Raw genomic sequence first — 27,909 nt, 5'->3', positions numbered from 1 at the left:
AATGAGTGAATGTGTGTGGCTGTGTTCTGAGAAGCCTAGAGAGGCCCTAGTCACAGGTGAGTCGCCCCTGACGAACACTGGGCCCAGATTCCCCCTGCCCTGTTGGATCTGGATGTGAAAGCCTCCAGCCGCTGCGTTTCCAACACAAACTCGCCCATACAACAAGGAAGGTGCAAATGAAGGCTTCCTGGGGGCAGGAGAGGAGAGAGGGGCACACCTAAAGGAATCTACAATAACTTCCCTAGCTTCAGACTTGGTGTCTGCAGGCAGTACTGGGTTGGGGGTGGATCTCCAGCAGCTTCCCCACAGGCAGGGGATGTGAGGAACTGGGGAGAGGCTCCTCATAAAGTTCCAGTCAAGACAATACCCTTGTCCCCTTGGCCTCACTGAGAGGGTAAGCAGACTCTCTCAGGCTAACAGACAAGAAGAGAAACCATGGGTGAAGGCAGCTAGTGGGAAGCACACAGGCATATTCTGTGGAGAGCGGAGGGGTCCACGCTCGGGAGTTTTTCTGGCTCCCTTGTCTTTCAGTTCTCCCCGGCTCCTTTGACTTGGACCTCTTCCTTGCTCCATTCCTACCCATGGTCCTTCATGCTCAGAAAGAAAAGTCTCACGTCCGCCCCTCAGGATGCAGCTGCCCCTTTCACTCAGTGTGGGATGGTGGCAAAGCTCACCAGATTGTCTAGCAGGTTACAGGACTTCAGCATCAAGGGGATTGAGCCTCAGGGACCCTTCCTGAAGTGAGGCCTCTCAACATGGCTCTGCGTGCTGGGGCCTACAAGCCAGGGTGTTCAGAATCCCCAGCCAGTGACGCCTCTGCCAAGGCTGACTCCTGCTCTCTGTCAGGCATGCTGTCATCTCTGTCATCTTGCCTGCACACACAGCCCACTCAGTGTGGGGCTGGGCTGCTGCCTTGGGAGCTCCCTGCCCGACAGCCTCAGCCTTCTGGATATATTTACTTAAAAAAAAAACTAACACGTTGGCTTCTCGCCCAGGGGCTAGAGCCTGGTGGCTGTTTCCTACACTTTGACCCTCACAGTTTTTCATCGAGAAGCACCCCAAACACACACTCACACACACACACACACACACACAAACAGGAACACACACTCACGAAGAGACTAATTCACGTCCGTATACAAACACACCATCACACAGACACACACAAGCATCCTCACAGTCTCAAACTCTCACAAACACAGAGTCTCCTACTGCAAGCCCCTAATACACATCCACACGCAGTAACATCCACTCCCCGCCACCACCAAGCCCACAGCACACACTCAGCTGCGCACACAAACCCCAGAACAGCCAGGCAGGAGGAAGGGGCCGCTTCTTTTTCCTTCTTGGAAGAGAGGTTAGAAATTTTCCACTTTCCACGAGATCCAGTTTCTTACCCTCCCCCATTTAAAAAACAAAACCAAAAAAAAACTTTCTGGCCTCATCTTTTTTTGGTTCCTGCCCAGATAGTGCTGTGACTTTAAGGAAGTTGGAACTTCAGAGAGAGAGAGAGAGAGAGAGAGAGAGAGAGAGAGAGAGAGAGAGAGAAAACACACACACACACACACACACACACACACACACACACACACACATTAACAACCTAAATTTGGCCTCTTTCCCCGTCCAGTTTCCAGTGTCATTTATGAAGCAGAGTCCCTGTGGCTGAAACTCACTTTTGTTTTGTTGAAAGGAGTCTAGCAGCACAGAACCTTCCCTGTAGCCCCTGCTCAGTGCTGTCCCAGGCCCCCAGTTCAACAGGGTGGGCAAACCCTTCCTCCAGCGTCCTGGTCCTGCCCCAGCAATCCTGGTCCTGTGGACTTGCAAACAATCCAGTCCTTAAGTGCTTTGGTTCCGTCTTAAAAACTGCTCAGCTTGACTTCAGAACAGTTTGGAGGTGAGTCAGGGAAGAAAGGGCCCCTGTGGCCGGGGGTGCGGGAGTTGGGGGTGTGTTCTTAGCACATCCCTTTGGGTCTGAGGGACTTGGAACAGGCTCTTACTCAGAGCTGTTTAGAGAGCATCTGCTTGGACAATCTCAACCCCAGAAGTCCCAGCTGCATTTGGGCTGAGCCTCTGGCCCCCCTGCCTCAGCTGAGAGGTCCTAGCTGGTTTATTTAGGCAGCTGCCTGGGGTAGTTTGAACACAACAGGCCACAGAGTGGGAGGGGTGGAGGGGGTGTGTGTGTGCATTGCACAAGGGGCCTTGTCTGGACCAGGGCAGCAAAACATACCTATGGGGGGCTCTAGTGGGAGGGGCTGTAGCCAGGATGTGGGAGGGCAGAAGGGAGGTTCTGTGAAGTGCTGGGGGAGGGGGGTGGCCGGGAGACAGATTTCAAGTCATAAACTCAGCTAAGAACAGGCTGAGGCAGAAAGAGCTGTGTGCAAAGAAGAAGCTGGGGTCCACTTCCGTCCTGTCTTCACCCCGCCTGCCTGCACGACCTTGGCAAGTCCCAGCCCTCCTCTGGGCCTCGGTTTCTTCTCCTGTGGGGGCGAGGGTGGCGGGCTAGGTGGTATCAGATTTTGGCTGGGTTATGTGGAACAGGGCCTTCTAATGGGGAGAGTTTGGGCAGGAATCTGAGGAGGGACAAGTCCTTTCTATGAATCCCTAGGCTCACCCGGGTGGCATGCCCTTCCCCATAGGACGTACCATGCAGGCACTGTGCCTGCTTTGCTGGGTTGTTCTCCTGAACCTGGTTCAAGCTTGTCCAGAGGCCTGTGACTGTGGGGAGAAGTATGGCTTCCAGATCGCAGACTGTGCCTATCGTGACCTAGACGGTGTGCCACCGGGCTTCCCAGCCAATGTGACCACGCTGAGCCTGTCGGCCAACAGGCTGCCAGTCTTGCTGGAGGGATCCTTCCGAGAAGTACCCCTATTGCAGTCGCTGTGGCTGGCACACAATGAGATCCGCTCCGTGGCTGTTGGTGCTCTGGCCCCTCTGGGCCACCTCAAGAGTCTGGACCTCAGCCACAACCTCATCTCTGAGTTTGCCTGGAGCGATCTGCACAACCTCAGTGCTCTGCAGCTGCTCAAGATGGACAGCAATGAGTTAGCATTCATCCCCCGGGATGCCTTCCGCAGCCTCCATGCCCTGCGTTCTCTGCAGCTCAATCACAACCACCTGCACGCGTTAGCGGAGGGCACCTTCGCGCCGCTCACCTCGCTGTCCCACTTGCAGATCAATCACAACCCTTTCGACTGCACCTGTGGCATCGTGTGGTTCAAGACGTGGGCCTTGGCCACAGCCGTGTCTATTCCAGAACAGGACAACATTGCCTGTACGTCACCCCATGTGCTGAAGGGTACCCCACTAAGCCGCCTGCCACCCCTGCCCTGCTCAGCACCCTCAGTGCAACTAAGCTACCAGCCCAGCCAAGATGGAGCAGAGTTACGGCCTGGCTTCGTGCTGGCACTCCACTGTGACGTGGATGGACAGCCAGTCCCCCAGCTTCACTGGCATATTCACACCCCAGGAGGCACGGTGGAGATCGCCAGTCCTAATGTAGGCACTGATGGACGTCCCCTGCCTGGCGCCCTTGCAGCCAGTGGGCAGCCACGCTTCCAGGCCTTTGCCAATGGCAGCCTGCTTATCCCTGACTTTGGCAAACTGGAGGAGGGCACCTATAGCTGCCTGGCCACCAATGAGCTAGGCAGTGCTGAAAGCTCTGTAAATGTGGCGTTGGCCACTCCAGGTGAGGGGGGAGAGGATGCAGTGGGGCGCAAGTTCCATGGCAAAACAGTGGAGGGCAAGGGCTGCTATACGGTTGACAATGAGGTACAGCCGTCTGGACCAGAAGATAATGTGGTTATCATTTACCTCAGCCGTGCTGGGCCCCCAGAGGCTGCAGTAACAGCCGAAGGAAGGCCTGTGCAGCAGCTCTCAGGTGTACTCCTGCTAGGCCAAAGCTTGCTTGTTCTCTTCCTTTCCTGCTTCTAACTACGCCCTGCCCCTCCCCAGGGCCTTCCTAACCCCTCCACGACCACATTCCTGCCCATGTTCCTTCTTAGTACCACGAGGTCTGGAATCGGTGAGGCCTGAGGTTAAGCCTGGGAACTTCACATTTTCCTACCACCTTTTCTAAGCTCTTCCAGGCCCCTCATTACTCCAACTTGCAGATCTGCTCAGAATTAGCAACTAGGATAGAACTATATCCCCAAACTCATTGTCTCTAGTGCTAATTGCTGCTAACAGCACTGCCTGTGTTCCTAGCAGGGGCAGCATGCTAACAGGGTAACAAGGATGCCCTAACCTGACCCGCTTTGAGAGTTCTAGATCACAGAGATAAGGAGTTTGTAGGTAGGCACTGGGGCTGGGCTAGAAGGGGGTCTGGAGTAGCCAGTGTAGGATCTGGAAAGGAGGTACCAGAGGCAAGGGAAGAGAAGGCTAAAAGCCCTCCCTGTCCTCATGATGTCCTCTGATGAGATGTGGAAATCATCCCTGACTGGGCCTTTCTCTCTTCTCACTCCAAGTCCCCAAGTCCCACAGCTTGTGTCTGCCTCCTGAGACACTTGTTCCTACCGTCCTTCCGAGTATGCACCCGTAGCCCGCCCCTCCAAAGAGGCTAGCCAGTCTGGGTAGCAGAAAAAATAAACAGTATTTCTGATGCCCTGCTTTCGTCTGCTTGGAATTCTGTTGGGACCAAAGAGTCTTGATCAGAGGATGGGATGGCCATATGCAAGAGTTGTGCCAACACAGGACAAGAACCTGAGGACATATGTGGGGAATTTCAGGTGGCATGGGAGGGGAGCCCAGACTCATTACTAAGTCTTAACAAGAGCCAAGCTGCAGATTTTCTGTCTTCAAACTAGCCCGTGAGACGAGGGAGATGGAAATCTGAGCATTGATTTCTACATTTTGGAAAGGGTTTGTAAGGTGATGGGAAGGCCTGGGCTGTAGCCCCAAGAAGAGCATCAGGAATAGAGAATATGGCTGGGGACAGATTGAGCAAGAGGAAGGAAGGATGGGGAACTAGGGAACAGGGCACAAGGAAGAAACTGAAGACAGGAGGAAGGAGACAGGAGGAAGGAGACAGGAAACAACTGCATTCAGGCTCTCCCTCCAGATGGACGCTCCAACGGAGTAGAAGCCTCCGACCTGAGGTAGGACTGGGAGTTGGGGGCTAACCACAGTGGCAAGATTATAGCTAGTTCTGCGGGAGGAGATGCTGCAGAACTCCAGGCCTGTGCTGGCTCAGAGGTGTCTTCCTATTTGCTATCTTTAAAGACTGGATGTGAGCTCACAGGGACGATGACCTTCAGGGGCAGGCCTGGCCTTTTCCCAGAGCCCTAGGACTGCTGAGCTCAGCAGAATGAAGGCAGGAGATTGAGTCTGGAGTAGCAGCTGTGAGTTTGGCAGCTGGCCAGCCCCTCCCCCATACTGGGGTCCACATGTGGGGCCTCATTTCTCCCTCATCCTCCTCCAACTTGCAGCTCATGTCGAGTCCTTGTCAGCATCAACCAGCCAGGGCCAAGAACATCTTCACGACTGAGAGAAAGCACTAGGATAGAGCCAGATCCCATATGCTGTGCTCCTGGGGTAAGTTACTAACCATCTCTGGTTTTTACGTGTGTCAGAACTCAAAGAACAAAGAGCGGGCTGGGAATGGCAGAGTGCTTGCCTGGCATGCACGAGGCCCTGGAGTAGTGGTGAATGCTTCTAACTTCAATGTTCAGAAGGTGGGCACTCAAGAAACATTCAGGAAGATCAGATTCTTATGCTCCACAGCAAATTTGAGTCTAGCCTGGGCTACGCGAGAGTCTATTTCCCCCCAGAGCACAAAGACAAGGTAGTGTTTAAAGGTCCAGTTGACTGACCATTTAGACTTGACAGTTCTGACTTGGAGCCCAGTGTCCATTCCCACTCCACTCACCGCTGAGCAGGCTGGGCATCTGGAAGATTCATTCAGTTCTAGTACCTGGCATCTACCCTTGAGGCAGAGCGGCATGGGGACTATTGGGTCCCTAGTGAACTAGCCACTCCTTTGCTTTAGTCTTTTGGGGCTCCCACTGTCCATAGCATGAACTTCCCATCCAGCTATTATCCTGGCTCCCCACACGTGGTCCACTCCTATCTACGCCTTCTTGCGTTGCCTGTGAAGCTGCATCGTCTTTACATACCCTACGCCTGCCCTTCCCCCACTATAACCTTTTCTTCCCGTAGGCTCAGTTTTCTACATCACCTCCTCCAGGAGGTTTTCTTGGATCTTCTCCCACCTCCAGAGTGAACCAGGCCCTTTTCTTTGACCCACACTTTCCTAGGTGCCCTAGATAGATTATATTCTCTTATGACTGTCTCCTCGTTAAAAGCAGAGACATGGGATCAGAGTGGTCCCCCTGTGACTGCGTGGATTACCAATATCCCACATAGAAGGCATTTTGCAGTCGGCTAAGGGGGACTTAGAGCATGCTTTCTTTGGCCCCTGGGCAGCCCAGATATGGTTTCGAATGGCTAGGAGGCGCCTCTGGTGACCCGTGCATGTGTTTGACCTATGGTTGCGAGTGAACAGGCATGATTTTGAGGCTCCCTCACCTAAACAGGGAGAACCACATGAAGAGCATCTCTCTGATTCATACATCTTCCATCTTGTCCAAGACCCCAGTGTGTCTGTGTCTCTGCTGCCCCGTGCAAGCTCACTCCACTGACATTAGCCTCCTCTGCCCTGAGCCCCCTCCAAGCCTTTCTTTATTCCCTAGAGTCTCTGCCATTCCTGAAGTCGCTTCTCCCCAGATCCTGCCCATTCTTTAAAACCTGAAAGTCCAACATCTATACTGTCTAGGAATGACATTGTAGGGCCCCTAGTCATATCACACCAACCCGGGGATTCTCCCTACACTTCCCCAGTGTCCAGCCCAGCACACTGCTGGAATACCCAAAGTGCCCCCAACTGTCCCAAATGGAGCTCAGAGTAAATTTACAGACAGTGTAGGTGGTTCCCCTGAGAGCCCTCCTCCAGTGAGGAGGAGTGTTCCTCAGAGGCACATTTATTACAGAGAGCACACTAACTTCTTTCATGACAACTAACAGCATTAAAACTACAAAAAAATATCTGGTTTTTGGAGAGGGCAGTTCCGTGGGGCCTCTTGGAGTCTGACTTGGCTGCACAAGAAGGGGCGGGAGTGGAAGAGAGAGGAAGCAGAGAGCTGGGGCAGAGAGGAAACCCACACAGGCCCCACCTTCATGGTGGGAGGCTGAGGTGGGCCGAGCTGGGATAGGAGATATTCTGGCTTTTCATCACCAACAGGGAGTAAGAGGGGCCTCACTGAGGCCCAGCAAGCTGATGGCAGAGCCAGTGTGCGGAGGAGAGGCCTAAATGTGCCCACCCTTTCCCTGACCGTTCCAGGACAAAGAACCCACTAGCTGTTTCCTCTAGAGCCCTAGCTGGTAGCCTGGTGGACAAGCACAGACCGAAGTCCTCTGGAAGCTGGTAGTGTAGACACAGTGACTCCACTCCCCTGATCCCACAGGGATCCGCTGGTTGGCAGAGCTGCTGCTGGGGGAGGGGCTTGCTGACATGAATGAGAGGGAGGATGTAGACAAGAATGTGCCTTAGCACATAAAAGCAGGGTGGTGTGGTTTTCTTCACCCTCAGGGCTGGGTGCCATTGGCCTTGGCACTAGTAAGGGCTGCCTTCCGAAAGGCCTGCAGACTTGGGTTGTGGAGCAATGTGTGGCCAGACCCCACCGGGCCCTGCTCCGGCTGCCTTTGGGTCCTGCTCCCTTGGCCATCAGGTCCTTGGTCTGTAGCAATTGCATACCTGAGAGAGAGGGGGTTGCGGGGGAGAGAGAAAGGCCTTCTATGAGCCCCAGCCAAGCTTCCTCGGGCCACAGACCTGAGAGGAATCTAAAAGCCCCAGACAAAGCCAGGGTTCCAGCTACCAGCTGGGGCAGAAATCTGGGCTGCAGAAGCATCCTACCCTGCTAGTAGGAGAGCAGGGAGGGGATGTGGTGAAGGAATGTGAGGCTGTCAGACAGACAGCAGAAGATGAGGGCTGGCCTAGTATCCCCTACCATAGACCTCCTGGGCAGAAGGAGGTATTACCTCACTCCGGAGGAAGTCAGGGAGGAGGATCAAGACAGCCATTCCATTCTCCGTGCACATATAACACATATGTATGTGAAAGCCCATGTTAAAGACAAAAGTACCCTGAGACCCAAGCAGGAGGGTGACAACAGGAAACTGAAGGACAGACAGAGGACAAGAGACTTCCTGGCTCACTAGTTTGGAAGGGGCCTCCATGACTCCTTCCTGAGAAACTGGGATTCTATCTATGTCCACAGTCAGGGTAAAGAAGTACCTTCTTCTTCTTCTGCTGGTCTGAGGCTGTCCTGGGGGGCCAGTGGGGGCCGGGGCTGTGGACTTGGCGCATGAAGGAGCAGGGCACAGAAGGCTATGACTCCTGGGTGTGACTGGCTGGCCTCAATCCTCAGGAAGTTTCGGTATGTGTGATAGCCTAGGATGGGTTGGAGACAGAAGGCTGAGGCATAAGGGGCCCTTGGCAGACTAGAGGTATTCAGAAACAGAAAGAGGCATTCAGGGAGTATGCATACACACCAGCATCGAGCAAAGCATGGAGCCCACACACTGTACACAGACACTGGCACCCTTGTTAGAATACATCACAGCCACCTCTGCTGCACATGCTTGTCCTGCACCAAGACGCTCCGGCGCATCTCAGCACACACATACTGCACACACCTGCGAAGCCCTGGCAGCGTGCACACATTGCACACACATGCCTCGCACCACAGAGCCTTATCAGTGCTCACACACCTGCTGCACGTGGATGCAGAAGCCTGCCCCAACAGATCAGCTCAGAGGTCGGGGTGCAGCAGCTGCTTGGACAGCTCAGTCCCTCAGTCCCAGCCTAGTGACCTTACCTGGATCCAGGGAGGCAGCTCTCTGCGGCAGCAGGCTGAGGTCCATCTGGCCGAGGTGAACAGTGTTGTAGAGAGAAGAGAGGAGCACCCGCCAAATAGCCATTATGGCTCCCACCAGCATGTTGATGGGGAAGAGAAGAAAAGTGGCTATGCAGAGCATGCGCCTGGGGATAGGGAAGAGAAAGGCTGAGGTGGGCCTCCCCTACAGTCTTGTGCCAGGCCAGGGTCTTACCTTCCTGCCCTTAGACTCTTACTGGGTGTGCTTTTGTGCAGCCCAGAAAGAAAAGGGTTTCATTTCAGGTGTCTGCCTCTGTCACTTGTTTTTGAGACCGGATCTCTCATTCAACTTGGATCTCGCTGATTTAGCAAAACTAAGTTGGCTAACAAGCCCCAGGGATCTTCCAGACATGTGCCACAATGCCCAACTTTTTATGTGGGGGCTGAGAAGCAACATAGGTTCTCATGCTTGCATAGCAAGCACGTTACCAACGGAGTCATCTCCTCAACCCTCCACGATATTCCCATCTTCCTTCTCTGGATCCCCTGTACACAAACTCCAAGCTCCTCTTGGGAGCCAAGATCTTCCCACACCCTTGCTCCAAAGTGAAACATCTGAGGGAATAGGATGTTAGTGATCCTCAAAGCAAGAAAGACACTTGGCAGAGCTGGGTTAACAGCTCAGTAGTAGACTGTGTGTCTACCATACACAAAGCCCTGGGCTTGCAAGGCTGTGGGTTCTCAGCAGCCCAAAGATCTCCTGGAAGAAGATTAGCTCTGTGACAGGTAAGAAAGAAGCATTTTTAGAGGACAAAAATCTACAGAGAGAGGAGTCTGGGGTCTGAGGGAACCACAAACTCAGAGCCTTCCTTACCGGTTGGTCAGCTCCGGGTATCCGTGGTGAGACTCTAGGAAGACCCAATTGGCTGCTATGTTCTGCAGGATTACAGCCAAGACCAAAGTCAGCCAGAAGGGCCTGTATGTGGGTGGAATGTGGAGAGGGCTGCTGTTAGTGGGCCCTTCAGAAAATCCCAAAGTCTCTGTTCTTCGCCTCACTCACCATGTGGATTCCAGGGACCGGAGGAGCAAGAGGTTCCTACCATGGAGTAAAGGCACAAACACTAGGAAGGCCAGGATTGTGGTCCCCAGGAAGAAGATGACCTGCTGCACCAGGAGCCCTGCAGGGGGCAGAAGGGACAAGGGGACAGACAAAAGGTTCTCTAGGAGCAAGTTAACTCAAGGAAGCCCAGGGTTTCTGTGCTACTCCCATTCCAGGTCACTGCCTAAGCCTTGGTTTCCTTGTCTATAAAATAAGGATAGTAGTCCCTATCTTGGAATGGTCTTTTAAGATTCCAAGGGCCTCAGAATCCATGTTATTGTCCCCAGCTTGATCCTGAGTTCTTGGGCATAATTACTGTTTAAATAAGCATGTGTGACTGTGAGCTTAACCCCTGTAGGTGCTGAGTGTAGCTATGGAAACCATCGGGCTATAGTCACCTAGGATGGCGTATACAGAAGGACTTGGAAGGCCTAAGGTTGACCAAGCTGAGGAACAAACCTTTTAGTTCTACTCTTTCCTCCATCCCCCATCACACTTTGCCTCCTCCTCTGGGTGAGAATAGGAGATCTGAGGACCAGGCCTGGCCTTTGAACTTCCAGGAGGAACCAGGTACTCAAAGTTCAATTATGTTGTATACCATGTGCCTGAGGGGAGAACTTGAGACATAGTCTAGAAGAGTCCCTGAGGGTCATTTGAGCAGATTGTCTCAGGGCAGCACCCCTATGCAACCCTGACATGTCCATGGATCCTTGCTGGCATCTCCCAGAATGAGGAACCCTTCACCTTGAGGCAACTCACTATGGCCAGACTTCTCCTACCAGAAGCATCCATGTGCTACCTTAAATGTGCTACATTCAGACCTATGTCCATCCTGTACACAATTACCCAGATGTACCTTCCTATGATGGGTCCCCCTTTCTGGGGGCTCCTTCACCATTCTCCAGAGCAAGCTTCCTGAGAGCAAGAAGGACAGGTGTGTTCCTCCTACTGCCCTGCCCAGCCCAGGAAAGTCTTTGCCAAGTACCCATACTTCCCACCAGGGCCCAGCTCTGGGAACAAACCAAGTGGGCTCACCAAGGCAGCTGAAGGCCGTCTGGTAGGCACTGAAGCTCATCCAGCAGACTATGGCTTGGCGAGAGGGGTGAGTACTCTGAAGAGGGGGACCCAGATCCAGGGCAGCCCCTCGGTGCAGTGCTTTAAGATTGGCCCTGGGTTGAGAACAAATAGTGACCTTGGGGGACAACAATACAGTACCTCTAAATGGTAACCTAGGCTGAGCATATGGCTGGTATCAGGGAACCTCAGGGATTCAGGATCCTGGTGGTTAACTCAATCTGGGGGTGGTCTTCCTGAGGAGGCAAGGTTGGTAGACTCCTGGAAGACCTCAGACAGAGGGCAGAACCTGAACCACCACTAGAAACAGAACCAGCACCCAGCTGGGCCACCAGGGAGTAAGGCAAGGCAGAGGGCCTCAAATGCCAGGGCAAGTAGGGCTAGCTCTGTGGTCTAGAGTTCTCCAGTAGGAACATTGAGGCCTGGTGAGTGCCCAGAGAAGGTAGACCAGTTCTCTGCACCAATCATCTCTCAGAACAAACTCTTGAATTGCCCTCTACTCTCCGCAGTACTTGCTCGCATTCCATCCTCTATGTACTTTTATCCACTCCTCTGATATTCTTCATGTAGTCACTCCTGCCTTTGGTACCCTTCACCCCTCAGCCTCTTCAACCATTGGAACTGGATTCTTCTTTACCAGTCCTCCCAGGGCCCCTTCTCACAGTACCACTCACAGAACTTGAGGACAACCAGACATGTCCCCATGGCCCCATGGCCCTGTTTCCCCATCCCCAGGGTAAGTGAGCTCCACCTTCTCCTCCCACCACACGCAGCCAACTTGGGGACAGGGCATGCACTCTGTGGCAGCCTGACTTACAGTGGCTTGTCCCTCCCTCCTGGATTGGGGTCCCTCAAGTCCTCAGGGCTTAGATCCCTGCCCTATCTCTGTACCTGAGTGTCAGGTCCTGTAACTGACCTGTGAGTCCTCAGGGAGCGGATCAGGAGCAGGAAGGTTAATGAGCAGGACAAGACCAGAGCTGAGATATAACATGCTGGATGGGAGAGAGCAGAGGAGAGCAGGGGCTAGAGGCTTGTCCAGATCCTCAGACCCCTGCACTTTATTCTAAGAGGAAACCACTGGGGTCTAGCTCCAGTTCTTGGGTGCAACACTGGCCTGACATTGTCTATGGCTCCATCCTGCTCAGTAACATATGATACTCAAGAAAGAGAAAGGGCAGCTTTGAGTCACAGACAGGGCCTTCACCTTGGTTTTGTTGCTTACATTGCTATAACCCCTGTAATGAGAGATTCCTACCTGGCATCTGCCTGCAACTCCTCTCTTTCTGCTCAGGGGGCCTTGTGACAAGCACAGGCTTCACTCTGATGGCCATGTTGCTGTGGCCCAATTCCTAGAATGACTCTGGCAGTAAATCCATCTGCACTTGTATCAGTGGCCTTGTCCGGGCCACAGAGAGTTGTGTCTCATTACCTACCATAATGAAGGAGGTGTCAACTGCTACCTATCTCCTCTGAGTGGGGCCTTTCTTCTCAACTCTCTCCCTCACAACCCAGGCCATTCAGTCATATAAAGTCAGGCCCCACCCACTGTAGTGGTGAATAGAAAACTCTGAACATATGTATAACAATACCGTGGGTGCAACTGACATGCTCCAAACCCACACACCAGCCAACCTCACTCTAGACCCTCACAGCAATGCACAGGGTCTCTCACAGGAACTGTTCAGGGAGGCCTTGACAGCTCATGCCTCTGCACCTTCCCTGCTCTGCTTTGCACTGCCAGCATGTCCTGGCCTGTGGAACAAGGATGTTGTCAGGAAAATATTTAAAGCAACCATACCTCCATCTGCAACGTTGGCTGCCTAAGCTCCAACCATTGCATGCGAGTCCCCCCCCCCAAAGCCAGAATGGTCATTTCAGTAAGGGAATCTCAAGTGGGCCAATGGAGCATGTCCCCATGAGATATGACTCTCAGACTTTGTGGCAAGGTGGAAGGAAGCCCAAACTTGGGCTTCAGGGATCTATATTCCATCTACTGTGCCCCCTTATACAACCTGAGGCCAGTCCCATTCTGTGTGTCTCCCACAAACTTCTGGGAGAGGCTAGGGGGTGGATAGGAAGGTCGCTATAAGGTGTGACTGGTGGTGAGCCTTGAGGCTCATTTCATAGGAAGCAGGAAGAAGGATACGGTTCAGACAGACAAGGATTGGGAAGACAAAGAAGGTATCCTAGCAGGCTGTACCCTGTGCCAAGAGGGATTTATTACCCATAAGTTCCAGCCCCCATCCCACCTACTAGTCTTCTCCTCCTTCTCTACCCTGAGGTCATATAGCCACGGGCTTCTCTTTCACTACAGCTAGAGAGTTAGTCAAAGATACTGGGACTGGGAGAGAGGGAGATGTCACAGAGGTTAAAAAGGATCATAGACTGCACAGATGTGGAAGCTCCAACTGCTCCCATTTTGAGATGAGAAGTGGAGACCCAGAACAGGAAGGGGCATCCCTTGTGTTCAGGGCAGACTAAAACCACATCCAGTAGCCTGTCTCTCATCCCCACTATGTTAAGGAACATCAAGCGATCTCACCTTCCACGGCCCATAGGTGATGCTTCACCAGCTCTACCACCTCCTGCCTGTCTTCAGAGAGCACGATCCCAAAGCCGGCCAGCAAGTAGGAGACATCTGTGGTGATCCCCGCCCTCACCTTCTGCACAGTAGGCACCACGCTCACCAGCAACAGCAGGGCCACCTGGAAAAGCCCCACTGTGAGGACGAAGGGACCAGCTGTGTGTACCACCCTGAAAAAGTATTTCCTAGTCTGCTAGAGGAGACTCTAACCAGCTGCAGCCACATGTCCCTAAACTGCCCTGAGAACAGGTTCTCTCTTCAAACAGAACGTGACATGAATGTATGACTTCAGCCCACCACGTCAAAGATAGGCTACACCTATTTATTTACCTCTACTTGTCTATCTAAGCATTTCCAACTTTGGGCTGGGCTGATAGTTCAGTCAGTAGGTGCTTGGTGAACCGGAATTCGATTTCCCAGAGCCCATTTAAAAGAGGAGCACAGTAGCTCTTGCTTATAACCCTAGCACTGGGAAAGCAAAGACAGGCAGATCCCTGGTGCTCACTAACCAGGCCACCTAGCCTGCCCAGCAAGCTCCAGGCCAGGCCAGTGAGAGATTCTGTCTTTAATGCAAGGTGTACGGCAACTAAAGAATGATCCTGGGAGTTGTCCTTTGGCATGCATGCACGAACACACACACACACACACACACACACACACACACACACACACACACCCCTCACGTAGGTGTGTGAGAGAGAGTCCAACTTTTCCCTGGGAAAGAAAGCAAATGAGTATTAAAGCTAGACATTCTTGGGTTCAAATTTTGGCTGCTCTAAAATATTAGTTGTGGGAACTTGGCTGAGTCGGGTTCGCTGTGCCTCGTTTTCCCTGATTGTAAAATGGAGATAAATCAGATCTATATCACCTCAGGAGTTTGGGTTGGTGGTGTTGTTCTGTTTCTTATTTGTTTGTCTTTTCCAGACAGGGTCTCCTCCAGCCCAAGCCAGCCTCACACTCACTTTGTCACTAGGGACAGTCTTGGACTTCTGAGCCCCCGCCTCACCTCCTAAGTGCTGAGATTACAGGCTTATGTCTAAGCGATGCTGGGGATGAACCCAGGCTTCCGTGTATGCTAGGCACACTCTACCAACTAAGCCACAGCCTCGGTCCCTGGGTATTTCATTTGTTTTCCGGAATTGCGCTAAAGGTGGTGGTGATTTATCAAACATGGCGACTCACAAAATCCTCCCCATGTAGAAAAGTGAGTTTATTTCTTCTATTTTACAGAAGAACTAATAGGTTCACGGGGGTGGAGAAACTTGGCCAAGGTCACCCAGGAGGTGCACAATGGAAGTACAATTTAAGTCCATGCTTATATGACGTTGAAACTTACGAATCATTACATAAACCTGCTAAGGGCTAGCATCCCTCCCACTGTGTAAGCTGTTGTTTCCAAGAAGCAGAACAGCTGGCTGGATAAGGGGCACACGGGGAGGGGGGTCTGATTTGGGCCTGGGTTGTCCCACGTGTGGAGGGCCGAGGACAGGGTTTCAGGGACAATGGGCACTGCAAACAGCAGGACACACCTGGTAAGTGGCTGTTCCTGTCAGGGTGGCCGAGATCACCAGCTTCAAGGGCAGGCGGAATCCTACAGTCGCCGGAAGAAGGCATGTGGAGAACAATGTGACCCAGCCTCTGGCCCCATCCCTTCCAAGCCAGGCCAGTGTGCTCCTTGTCCAAGACTGGCAGCTGTCCTTCTGAGGGTTCTGAGGAATAAGCCGACCCTTCCCACCAGCTTCTCTGGGAAAAGGCTCCTCTTAACTCTGGGCCTCTGCTGCATCACATACCTGGCTCTGGAGTGTAGATGGAATGCTGGGAAAAGGCCCAGGCCCGAGACAGGAGGCTACGCTTAGAGGCGGGATGGGAGCTGCAGACAGATCAGGGGAGGCTGAGCCTCAGGAGAAAGGCCTTTGCTCAAGGCCACGTTCAAGTTGGGTCCCAGCACCATGACACTAACAGGAACCCCCTCCACAGCACTCGTTCAGCCCTACCCTCCCACACACTGCTCCCCCAGCCCTACTCGGCCTGCTGAGGCATGCCCAGACCTTACCAGCTGTCCAGCTTCTTTGGACAGAGGAGGGCTCTCAGATACTTCTCCGAGTAGCTGGTCTGCAGCCCCTGTATGGACAAGTGTTGCAATGTCTGAGATCTGCCACCAGCAGTCCCTGGAGCCCTGGCCCAGGACACTGAATGGATGAATGAACGAAAGAACGAGTGAACGAATGAATGGACACCAAGTGGCTTCTGCAATGCCTCCTGATTAGGACAGTGGTGGTAGAGTGTGGGGAGGCTGATCTATGATCTATGGGGACAAGGGTCACACCCTGGAGAGCTACATCCTTCATAAATAGTCAAACTCCTATCACGGAACCTGAAATACTGGGACGTTCTTCCCAAGACTCCTTCTTAGTCAGATCTTGGTTTTCTGTCCTCCTATGGCCAGGACCAGGGCCAAGGGAAAGCCTGGGCCCCATGGGCTCACTGCTGCTCAGGGCGAAAGATGGTGCCAGTCTAGGGCATATACCCTAGGTTCCCCTCCTGCCGTGGCTTACTCTAGGAAGATCACAGGGTAAGGGCATTTACCCAAGCCACATTCCAGGCCTTAAGCTGCCTGCACAGTGGCAGAGGCACATGGGAAGGTGGGATGAACTTCTGTTTGGATCAGTGGGAGAATACAGGCCAGGGTCACCTGTTACCAGGGCAACCTGGAGACCCAGGGTAGGAGTGGGTCTCAAAAGCTTAACTGAGTCCCTTGTGGCTTAAATCTTTCTGACTGATGTCCAAAAGGATTTAATTCTCTTGGAAGTGTGAAGGAAAGAAGGAGGGGCAGAAGAAACCCTGTCTCTGGGGACATGGCCTTCTGTGTCCTCTGGGGGACCCTAGGCTTTGCAGAGAGAATGTAAATCTCAGGAGAGCAGGTGGTGAGCACTTAGGATCCTGCTACATATGGATAGCAGATCTGGAGGCAAACCAAGAGGCAAGGGTCTCCTGGACGGGATAAGCCTCCTGAGTCCACAGGCTTCCCCTCTCCACGCCCTTCATTTCGCCTTAGCTCCAGCTCGGTGCCTGCCAAGGCCTCTGCCTATCTGTGACCCGAGCAGCATGAACCCCAAAGAACACCACCTTGGGTGGCCCCGCTTCTCAGCTACCTGCCCTAGGTCAGCTGGGGGAGGGGAGCTGTGTTGTTCAAGCCCATGCTTGTGCTCAGAGACATTCAGCCAGGCTGGGTTTGCGGCCAGCAACTCACTCATCTCTCTGCACTTGCTTTCCCCCTCCAGCCTTCCTTACTCACCCCATCTGGGCCCTCTCCTTGGCCTCCCCCCTCCCTAGGAGGTCTCATGACCTCTGCACCCACAATCCTATGGCTACAGACTTGTGTCACTGGGTTTACGGTGGTGCCCATCTCCCAGCCGGTACAAGGCACTACCTGCTGGAGGTCCGAGTCAGTGGGTTCTGAAGTCCCAACATCCAGCCAGAGCCTGACATGTGGGAGAAGCCTAGAAGCCTTTCTTGATAAGTTCTTAGTAATTTTCAAGAATTACTAAGCCCTGCCTCTCTTGTCATGAGGCATCCATTTATAGCATCCGTTCCTCCAAACAATTCATAATACTTTCTTTTTTAAAAAAAATCATTATCTTTTATATCTTACACTGGCCTTGAACTTCTGGTTCTCCTGCCTCTGCCTCCCAAGTTCTGAGAGGCACGATGCCCAATTTACTTGGTGCTTAGGACCAAAAACCCAGGGTCTTATGCATGCTAGGCAAGCGCTCTTCCAACAGATAAAGCCTCTGCCTGTAGAGTATCTGAGCTTCATTCTGCCCAGGGCACAAGTCTGTGTATAAAGAGCACAGCCCCACCCCTATGACCAACTCGGTCCTTCGTCAGCATCTCTCCCGCTCCAGCTGCTCTCTGTCCTTGACACTCACGGAATTCTGACTCCAGGAAGCCCCTTCCACCAGCCCACACTCCCCTGCACCTGACATCATCCAACACTTCAGATCAGTTCAGAATGAGCTTCCTGGACCAGCCTGACATCTGCAGAACTCTGCAGACTCACAGGAAGGACTCTTGGATAGCTCGTTGCTGCAACCCTCAGGGGTTTCAAAGAACTGAATCCCTGAATGTAGTTCTGCTTTGCTGAGTCCCCACTCTGCCTACAGCCTGGGTACCCTGGAGATCTTCAAGAACCTGGCTCAGCCCTCGGCCTGGGGAGGGAGGACAATACAAAACAGTTACTCTGATTTTTTTCCTGAGGCTTTCAGTGAGTAAAAGTGCTTGATGAACCTGACAACCTGAGTTTGAACCCCAGGACCCAGATGGTGGAAAAAGAAAACTCACAAAAGTTGTCCTCTGACCCAGGGTGTCTCTGTCTTTGTCTCTCTCTGTCTCTCTGTCTCTCTCTTTCTCTTTCTCTCTCCCCCCACCTCTCTGTTACACACACACACACACACACACACACACACACACACACACAGGAGAGAGAGAGAGAGAGAGAGAGAGAGAGAGAGAGAGAGAGAGAGAGAGGTAAACCCCGGAGCGCCCTGCCTGCACCTTTTTACCTGGGAGCCTGCTCCCGTCCAATGACGGATACTCTGCACCACTTGTACTGGATACCAAAGGCTCAGGAATCCAAGGCTCAGAAGCAGAGGCAGGGAGGCCAGCAAGGAGTAGTGCTTGTAGATCTGGACAGACAGACAGTCAATTAGACCTGCCTTCTGCCTTCTTTCCAGGATCCATTTCCACCCCACAGGGCACTGGGAATGACCCAGGAACCATGGTAAGCCTCTAATTCTAGGGCCTCCAGACTAGGTTACCTCCCCATCTTATGCCCCAGTGGCCTAAGCAGACCCTAAAGAATGTGTCACAAGCTCGTCCTGGACCCCCATGGACTTCAGTGAGACTTGCAACCTGCCACCCGCTTTCTCCGTTTCTGTGCTCCCAGCATGTTAGGGCACATACTGTTAAAAACTAGACAAAGGGGGTGCGGACCAGCATGTTAGGGCACATACTGTTAAAAACTAGACAAAGGGGGTGGGGAAGAGATGGCTCAGCGGTGGAGACTATTGGCTGCTCTTTAGGGGCTTGGGTTGGATGTCCAGCACCTATGTGGCAACTCACAGCTGTCTGCAACTATAGTTCCTAGGATCTGGTGCCCACTTCTGGCTTCCACGGTGCTACATGCATGTGATGTATATGTTTGTGTATGTCTATGTATATATGCGTACATACAGACACTCATACACATTTTTTTTAAAAAGTTAAATCTAAAAATAAATTAGACAAAGGCCTAATTGTGTCTAGTACAATTGATCTAGTACATGCTCCAGAATCCATGTGAGACCTCCCTAGGTCGTCTCCTTCCATATTCCTTCATTCAACTTTCAATTCTATATGGGATTTATTTTGAGGGCGGAGGGCTTCATGTACACCAAATTCTAGGTGCTAAACAGTATCCAAGTTCCTTGGCAAAAAAACCTCTTAGATTTTTGTGTTGGGGAATGGGGGCTTTGTTTTCTATTTTGAGCCAAGGTCTAGCTAGCTATGCAGTTCAAGTTGGCCTCATATTAGTCATCCTCCTGCCTCAGCTTCCCAAGAACTGGGATTACAGGTGGTATCCATGATACTTGACTTTAAAAACAATTCCTAATCTTCATCTTCCTGGAGAGATTGGTGTTACCAACTCCTTTGACAAGTGGGGAAACTGAGTCCCAGGCAAGTGCCACTTCTCTCAGAGCACTCAGCACTAGGTAGTACCACCTTGCTTGTGTATTGTGTCTCTACTTCTGGAAGGACAGCTCCTAGAAAGCTAGGGACTTGCTTTATTTTGTCCACAGGCATATCTCAAAGCCTGGAAATGTTTGTTGACTGAATGAACGAAGTGGCGAAGCTGTGAAACTGGAATTGTCTGGCTAGGAAACTGAAACGCCATTTCTTTTTGGGTCTGGACTGGGGAACTTCATAGTCCCTTGCCAGTGCCAGTAAAGCTAGTTCTGGGGTTCTAGAATTCTCCTTTAGAACTCTGAGGTTATTTCCCCCCGCAGCACTTGCCTCTCTCTATTCTTCTTGCCCAAAGAAAGACTCAGAAATCAGGGGAGAGCAGCTGTAGGCGTCCTCCACTCTGCCCTCCTAGGCTGAAAGCCGCTGGGGACAGGACACAGATCCCTGCCCCAGGTCTCAACCCCAGAGCAGCCAAGCTTGGTGCTGACGTGGGTTGATGGGCATGAGATCCCGAGAATGACAGGAGAGCAAGGAAGCCCCGTGTGTGGACAGATGTGAGAGTCAGGCAGGCGCACCTTTCTGCGCTAGGCCACTGGGAGCCAGGGTTACCTTGGGGTCCTGAGGACACTCTGCTCTCTGCCAGACCTGAACACCGACGTGAGCCCAAGATAGCACAGTACCCAGTAAGTATGCAGCTCGGTGCCCTGCCGTAGCACAGGCAGCCAGAGGGTAGTAGAGGGCTGGGTAGTAGAGCAGAGCCAGGAGCTTCCAGGGCCCTAGAGAGAGAAACAAATGAGAGACGCTAAGAGAGAGAAGGACTCAGGGCCTAGACCATACCTACGAGAGATGCTTTTTATGTCTCCATCTTCCAAGCCCCTCAGCTGTCCCAGTGCGTGAGAGCTCACTTTGCTCGGATCTGAGCAAAGGCTCTGCGATCCTAGCCAAGTTACCTCTTGATGTCTCCGGCTCTCCATCTGTAGAAAGGCAAAGGCAAACGGAGAAGTGCTTAGTGCAGTGCCTGAGTAAGTACTGAATAAACTAAGTACTACTTATCACTGTTTTCTTCTCTGACCCTTAGTTCTCTCTATTGTAAACTTGAGCTATTAATGTTTCCCACCCTTTGTGGAGACTGTTGGTCTAAAAAGGTCATCCTGCGGCCAGCGGTACCCCCTACTGACAGCTGTTCCTGTTGCCGTCACCTCCCCCAGCCAACCTTAATAAACCAGGACCCCACCCCGGCCTGTCCCCATCAGGCCAGCTCCAGGATCTCTTGCTGGATACCTGGACTGGATGCTGCGGTGAGGTTCAGGAAAGGCAGTGGGTTCTCATCAGGGAGCAACAGGCACAGATTGCTGAAGAGGGCCACAAAGACAGCAGTGGGAACTGTCCAGGATCGGTTCCCAGCCAAGAAATCCACAGGGCTGCCATAGACAGGGACAGGATAACAAGAAGGCAGTCAGTCCCTGAGCCTTCGCCCCTCCATAGTGTGCTCCCTGAACGGTCAAGTCTATTGTCCAGAGGGGCGCAGGATTTCTTCACCATCTGTTCATTCACTGCCAGCATGCTTGCTGAGAGCCTAGAACCCATCCTGAGATGGGCCCTGGGGCACAAGGCGCTGAGAACAAGCTCCAGATACTCCGCCCACCAGGGGAGCTCCAGGAAACAGCCGCCTCCTCCTGAAGAGATCTGTCAGTCTGGGCTGGCAGATCTTCAGAGAACACAGAGTCATAACATCCTTGTGTAAAGACAGCCTCCCTGGGCTGGGTGTGGACCAGAGCAGAGGGCAGACAGAGGGCACGGCAGTCCCAGGCTCGGGTTCTCTGCTTCTCTACTCTAGCTTGTCCTGGTGCTCTGAGAGCCCCAGCCCGCTTCGTCTGCTGCCCACAGCAAAGGAGAATTCTCCCTGCGCCAAGCAGAATCTCGGGGTGCTTTCACAGCAGTCTCCCATTCCCACGGGGCTTGTGGCTGGCACCTTTTCCAATGTTTGCAGTCTTCCTCTCCAGCCAGCCCAGTCCCATGCCCTCAGGATGACACCTAGCTCACTCTCCAGAGTTGCAAAGGAAAGCCAAAGGAAAAAGGAAAAGAAAGCTGTAGCCATAGAGGCTGCAGGGCGCCATAGAGGCCACAGGGCGCCATAGAGAACACAGGGCGATTGCTCACTACTCACAATCCCAAAACGCTCTCAAGAGAAACATCTCTGAGACAGCATCAGGGGGTAATGACCACTCTAAGTCTGAGGGCTACATACCAGGACCTACGTTTCTCTAGAATCCTTTCTTCCATGTCCTAAACACTCAAGCAAGTAGATGGAGTAGCCTCTTCACCTCCTGTTATACCTACCAGCCTAAGCCAAGAAAGGGCTCCAGACTGAGAAAGACAGGGCTGTTCCTGAAGTCAGAGTTGGCTTTAAACATCTAAGAAGTCACCCAACTTCCTAGAGGAGCCTTATCAGCTGGGTCTCAAATGGGGCTTTGCAGAGTCTAGCACAAACCTGGGCAGTCCAGGTCTGCGATGAGCACAGTGTGGCCAAAGCCTGCGACGTCTCACCAGTAAGGCCAGCAGCAGCAGAGCCAGGAGCTGGAGGAAGAGAGAAGCACAGGGCTTGGATGTCAGGCTTCCCAGAGATCTGAGTTCCAAGATTTGTCCCTGTCAGTCTCAAAAAAAAAAAAAAAAAAAAAAACACTTCTCACCCACCCAATTGCATACTCAGATGACATCTTAGAGACTGGCTAAAAGACGACAGAGTAGGTCATCACTTCAGGCTTGGGATCCCTGTAGGGAGAACTCCCAAATAACCTTCCCTGGGGACGCTAGGTCTCTAGCACCATACCAAATGGGAACATAGATCCTTCTGCCTGGACTGGCAGTGGGTGGCAAGGCAGGCTGGACTTACCGACAGTGAGGCCAAGCAGACATGGTGCAGGGCAGGCGGTACAGTGGCCTGGCAAGGGGGATTCGCCCTGTGGAACAAATGATCCACAGGTTTAGCTGTAGGTAGGCTTTAAGGCATTGCCCACAGAGGAGGCCTCACCAGCATCTCCCTCAGTCCCCACCCAAGTCTGTTCAGTTCTGATTTTCAGGGTGAGTCTGGACCCCCAGACCCTGTGCTATGCTGGCCCTGTGTCATGCTATAGGGCTAGAGAAAGGAGAATCTTGGGAGACACAGAGTAAGCAAGCTTGGTCTAAATATCTATTCTCGCTCACCTAGACAATCTCTATCCTCCAAGCATCCTCCTCATCCATCCACCTTTAGGGGACCCCAGCTGCTCCTAGCCTCACAGACTCCTTCATGGAGCAGAGGTTGAGCAGACTACCGGAATCAAACAGTCTAGCATTTAGTCCTGTCTGACTTGCTTCTAGTGCCTGATTGATCCAGGACTGGAAGGAACCTCTCTCTTTTCCCAGTCCATCTCATTAAAAGTGTTAATGTACAGCGAAACAGTTTGCACAAACTGCCCAAGGATGCTTGGCCAAGAAAATAAAAATGGTCAGAAATCGAGGCCATACAGCCCTCCATGTCCTGCACCTGCTGAGCTGAACACACTAAATGAAGTATTCTTTTCCCTAATCACCACAGAGGCTCCCTGGGGGCTGGCAGATGTCCCGCTCTGAAGGTGACTTAAGCACAGAAGGAAAGAGCTCAGTGAGGACCACAAAAGTAACTTCCATGGTTGCCTCCCATGGCAGAGAAAGCTTGAGGCTACAGATGGGTAAGCGAGGAGGCTGGGTAACAGGACTGATGGTTTTCTAGCCTGCAAGGCTTGGGTCTGAGAGGTAGAGGGAGGTGTCCAAGGTGAGTGAGGCCTGAGAAGATGGGACTGTGGCATGTGGGATGGGGTGGGGGGAGTGAAGAGTTGGGGAGAGGGACTAGGGAAAGGCTGAAGTTGAAAGGAGTTGATGCTGTGGCTTGGTTTGCCTTGCCAGGAGGTTAGGACACCCCAACTTGCTAGATCGCAAAGAGAAGTAAAGACGTGTGCAGAGTCCTGGGATCACCTGCACGGTCAGCCTCCTCCATCCATCTTTCTTGCAGGATTTCCTGAGCTCATCATTGAGGTGGAGAAGGTCAAATGGGTCTTTCCTGCACCACTTCTAGTCCCAGCAAAGCTGCTCCTAGTGGGAATGTGCCTGCCATGCAGGAGAGTGGGGGACGGGTATCTTGTCTGAGCTTAGGTCTTGCAGTGTGGGGAATGGGTGGAGCTCTGACCAGCCCTAGGGCCTCAGGAGCATCCCTCTAGTCCCTAAACCCTTCTCCGTGTCTAGTTTCTGCTCAGCCCAGCACTTCCAGCCTTGCCAGGACAGGGATGCAGCACACTGACCTTTAAGTAGCTTGGCCACTTTCTCACAAACCCACATCAAACTAGAAGCCTCTCCAAGCCTGGGAACCTTATTTAGGGACTTGTCTTCAGAACCTCTGGTCCTTACTGAACGTAAGGTTTCTAGCTGACACCTAGTTTAATGTGTTCGCTGTCCATGGGTGGGGACTCAGCTTTTGTATGATTGGTCAGAGGATAACATAGATATTACCAGGAGGACCACTGAGAATTCCCTCTCAGGAGAATTGTACCTCAGGAGAGATACAAACAGGTACTAAAGAGTGTAGAGGGGAGAGACAGAAAGTTCTATGTGGCTTCTGAGAAGTAGTTGAGAGGGTCAGCAGTCTTCATTGTCAGCTTGACTGCATTAGCAATGCCTAGAAATCAGTGGGGCAGCTCTTGCTATTGTCTTCGAGGGTGTTCCAGAGAAAAGGAACAGAAAGGAGGAGACCCTTCCTGAACATGGACAGTACCACCACCTGGGCACAGTACCAGCACTCGTCCTGCTGTTTCCTTACTGCCCAGATGCTCGTAAGCACCTTTTGCTATGCCTGTGCTGCCCTGATGGACTGGGCCCTCAAACCATGAGCCACACAATCCCTTCCTCCCTGAAGTGGCTTCTTGTTGGGCACTGGATCACGGCAATGCACACGTGACCTTTAAGGTGCTTTTGGGCTTCAGTTGGACAGTTCTGCATCTCCCTAGGAAAAGAAGGAAAGGGGTACCCAGGGCTATGGAGAGAGCCTGACAACAGAGGAGGCAGTGTGGCTAGCACTAGACAAGTCTCTCGGTTGGTCCAGAGGAAGGCCAGGGCAAGGTTAAAGCTGGCATGAGAGGCACTAAAATACTGTGGAGCCTGCCTGTGCAAGAAGCCTGTGGCTGAGTCTATCCTCACCCTGGGGCCCCACCCCAGCTCCATCCTACGGTACACTACACGCTAAGGTACAGAAAGTCTGCATCCTGGAACTCTTCAAAGCTTTGATGTAGCACACCCCTGGGGTGTCTGACTCACATAGGGAGAGGTGAACTCAAGTTCATCTCCTAGGGAATCCCCTGTACTCCCTCCTAGCCTCCTTCCTCATCTCTGGGGGAGGAGGGAAAGAAGAGGGGGTGGTGTCTAGACTTGTTTTTCCCCCTAAAATGGTAAATTCCAGTAATCCCCTTCATTCTATAGACCCTTTTCTCTGAAGACCCAGTCCCCACCATACACTTACTCTATTCTGAGACTATACACAGATATCCCAGCAAGAGCTCGTTACAGGCACCTGGCTTCCAGCCTGTGCCCAGTTGGTCCCTGATACTCACAAGGACACGGTTTCTGATTGGGTCCTTCCTTACCCCAAGTTAAGAGCTTAGTTTCCTTGGAGAGGCTAGGCCCCTCCTCTAGTCCACCACTGTGTGGCTGAGCTGGGGAGGCTGAGAGAGGGGGAGTCACAGTCTGGCTGACCACAGGCTTCTCCTGCAGGTGGCCAGAACCCTAAGTCCTCCAAACAACAGCTCTTTCCCTCGAGCCTGGGTGGGGCCTCAATCCCTGCTGGGTGACCCCAACCAAGCCAGGATGCAGTCCTAGCCTCTGGGGAAACACTTGAGCATTTTTTCCTTCTCCAGTTTCAGATTTTAATGGTGAACAGATGTGCACACATCTGGCTTCGTAGCACCCCTCCACCCCATCTCACCCCACCCCCCACCTCTCTGCCTCACCTTTCAGAGGAGAGCCAAACTCAGGGTACCCCAGAGGTAGGCAGTCTTAGGGGAGAGCATTACCATGCCACAGAAAACCCCAGCTCCTCCGCCAAGGTGGCCAAACTAAACACAGATAGGAAGGGTCTAGGCCAGGAGCTCTCAGAACAACCATGGGGTGAGGGGAAGCTGACCTACCTGCAGGCCCTCCTTGGACTAGCCTGTACACTTGCTTCAAGAACAAGGCCTCCTCTCTCTCTCCATTCCTTCCCAAACTCCCTCCCCTCAGAGTGGTCCAGAGATAACGGTGTGCCCCAGTGTGGCCCCTGGCTTCCCAGGTTTTTTTCTCCTAAAGTTCCTGACTTTCCTATGCCTGTAAAGCCCCAGGGACAAACCCTACACCAATCATCACAGTGGTCTGTGACAGCCCCCCCCCACGCACACACACACTGCTCCCCATCCACATGGCCTCAAGCTCTTCTTAATAACAGATCAAGAACTGTTGTCCCCAGGTTTTATAGAAAGTCTGAGACCCAGAAAGGCTGCGAGCTGCTGAGAGGTCACACAGCAGATAAATGGGAAAGCCAATCTTAGACACTTGCCCGGGGTCTCTCTGCCTCCATCTTGGCAACCTCTCTACCAGAGCCGGCTCTGATGGCTGCCTGAGCCAACTGCCACACTTACCCCTCTGGCTGCACCTCCTCAGCTCCTAGAGGTTCCTCGATGTACCAGCTGCTGTAGTCATCTGTCACCCCGGAGGAGGTCTGGCTTCCATTCTCAGAGGCCTGGGACTCCATGCTCCAGCTCTTCTTCCTTGACCCCAGACAAGGGGGAGGGAAGGGGGAGGCATACAAATGTGAAAAGAGGCTTAAAAGGAAAAAAAAAGAAAGAAACAAACAAAGGAACATTTCTTTTTAATCCTAAAGGTTACTTTCTTGCTTTTAGCTCTCTGGGAAAAGTCGTCTGGGACTTCAGGTCAGGGGAGAGCTGGAGGAGGGGCAGTGGGGCTGTGTGGGGGCACACAGGAGTCTCCTCTTGAACTTTCCTACCCAATCTTGCCTGGTCTGACAGAGTATTCTGCACCCCTGGAGGTTCGGGCTCTTGCTGGGAGCGCTTGGGGACCAAATGACCTGTTACCAGCTGGTTCACTTTCAAAGATTCCTCTTGTGCAAACTGCCCGCAGAGACCCCTTCCTTCCCCGCCCCAAGCCCACCCAGATGGACCCACAGACAGAGTAGAAAGGGGGACCAAGGAGGAAGGAGCCGCAGAGATGAAAGGGTGGGCGGGCTGTGGCCGGCTCCACTTGGTCTGTCCTGCAGCTGGTCTCTCCACCCCTCCTGCTCTGGGGTCCAGCCCAAGCCCTCCCCTCTTCACCAAGGCTCCCTTGAGACCATCCCCCAGTCTCATTTGCCCCTAGCCAGCCTCTTTACCTTTTCAGCCTCAGTGCTGGGAACACACCATAACTCTTGATGAGACCCCGAAGACGAATGGCTGCTGACCGTGCGCATGTCTACCTCCAGCACCTGCCCCAAGCTCTCTGCCTAGGCATAGCCCCTCTTCAGAACCCAGCATCGTGGCATCTTAAGGCAACACCCTACTGGGGCTGGCCACGGAGACAGGGAGGGAACCTATCCACATGGTCTCCTGAGTATATATGAGGGAGAACACACGTGTTACACTAGTAAAACCTTTTTGTTCTTACGACTTGATTTCACAAGAAGATAACTCACCCCCACAGGCGGAAATGAGTCCTTCAAACTCAAACCAGACCTGCGAGAAGATGAACTTCGCCTGCCTGCTGCTGTTCTTGTTCCAGCCCCGGTGAAGGGGTGAGGGTTTTCCTATCCTCCCAGAGGAGCTGGACCCCTGGCTGCCCCCTCCCTTCCCTGGCCCAGCCTGTGGGGAGGAGCAAGAGGCAGACAAAGCAGAGAGCTGTTCTCAGCTCGACCTGACAGTCTGAGGCTTTCAATCCTTCAACACTCCACAGGGGATTTGGGCCATGGCCCCGTCCAGATAAGCTTTAAAAGCATTTTTATAGCATTTATTTATTTTGTGAGTGTGTAGTTGGGGGGCAGCACACATGCCATGGCAGAAGGCAACTTATAGAAATCCATCCCCCCTCTCCATCATGTGGGTCCTGGAGAGGACAAGAGCACAGGTCGCTGGTCTCTGGTGGCAAGCACCTTTACCCATGGAGCTATCTGACACCTCCCATCCTTATAAAAAAGACATTCATTCATTCATTCATTTATTCTTTGACCAGAAACTTACTGACCACCTACTATGTGCCAGCACTGCTTTGGATGCTAGGACTAGAAAGTGCACAGTTTGGAGGACTAGCCTACCAACATATATTATATAACCTCCAGAGCCTGGGGGCTGCAGGGGGAAGGTTGTCCTGACCAGTCCCGTGGGAATTGTGTTTGCAAAAGAATTCCTGAAAGAAAAATCACCTTTGGGTGGAGCCCTGAAGGACACCAGCTGGTCCCCAGGCCCAGACAACAGAGAGGAGCTTGTTTGTTCACTGTAGAAGGAAGCTCCAGGGTGAACGTTCAGAGTGGGCAGAG

The 27,909-nt window shown here is 52.6% G+C and overlaps 2 protein-coding genes across 2 annotated transcripts; one reads left to right on the top strand and one right to left on the bottom strand.

The window, feature by feature from the left end:
- Nucleotides 1-2,647: 2,647 nt before the first annotated feature.
- Nucleotides 2,648-4,608, top strand: Islr (immunoglobulin superfamily containing leucine rich repeat). The gene has a single exon (XM_032909560.1). The coding sequence runs from the start codon at nucleotides 2,648-2,650 to the stop codon at nucleotides 3,932-3,934; it is 1,287 nt and encodes a 428-aa protein (XP_032765451.1). The 3' UTR covers nucleotides 3,935-4,608.
- Nucleotides 4,609-7,494: 2,886 nt separating this feature from the next.
- Nucleotides 7,495-26,944, bottom strand: Stra6 (signaling receptor and transporter of retinol STRA6). Its single transcript, XM_032909610.1, is given in 20 exon segments — nucleotides 7,495-7,665; nucleotides 7,668-7,751; nucleotides 8,292-8,447; nucleotides 8,875-9,038; nucleotides 9,746-9,847; nucleotides 9,932-10,049; nucleotides 11,006-11,139; nucleotides 11,961-12,036; nucleotides 13,587-13,749; nucleotides 15,158-15,219; nucleotides 15,419-15,498; nucleotides 15,682-15,749; nucleotides 18,191-18,313; nucleotides 19,959-20,125; nucleotides 20,300-20,323; nucleotides 20,631-20,770; nucleotides 21,841-21,926; nucleotides 22,243-22,309; nucleotides 26,027-26,155; nucleotides 26,773-26,944. Coding segments are annotated over 19 exon segments (2,010 nt in total). The 5' UTR covers nucleotides 26,140-26,155; nucleotides 26,773-26,944; the 3' UTR covers nucleotides 7,495-7,582.
- Nucleotides 26,945-27,909: the final 965 nt, after the last annotated feature.

This window comes from Rattus rattus, chromosome 8 (assembly GCF_011064425.1).
Source record: "Rattus rattus isolate New Zealand chromosome 8, Rrattus_CSIRO_v1, whole genome shotgun sequence".
Taxonomy (NCBI): domain Eukaryota; kingdom Metazoa; phylum Chordata; class Mammalia; order Rodentia; family Muridae; genus Rattus; species Rattus rattus.
Note: the sequence above shows the minus strand (reverse complement) of the source record. Positions and strands in the feature narration are given on the sequence as shown.

Coding starts and splice junctions, on each gene's coding strand:
- Islr (XM_032909560.1), top strand. CDS start 2,648: ATGCAGGCACTGTGCCTGCTTTGCTGGGTTGTTCTCCTGAACCTGGTT.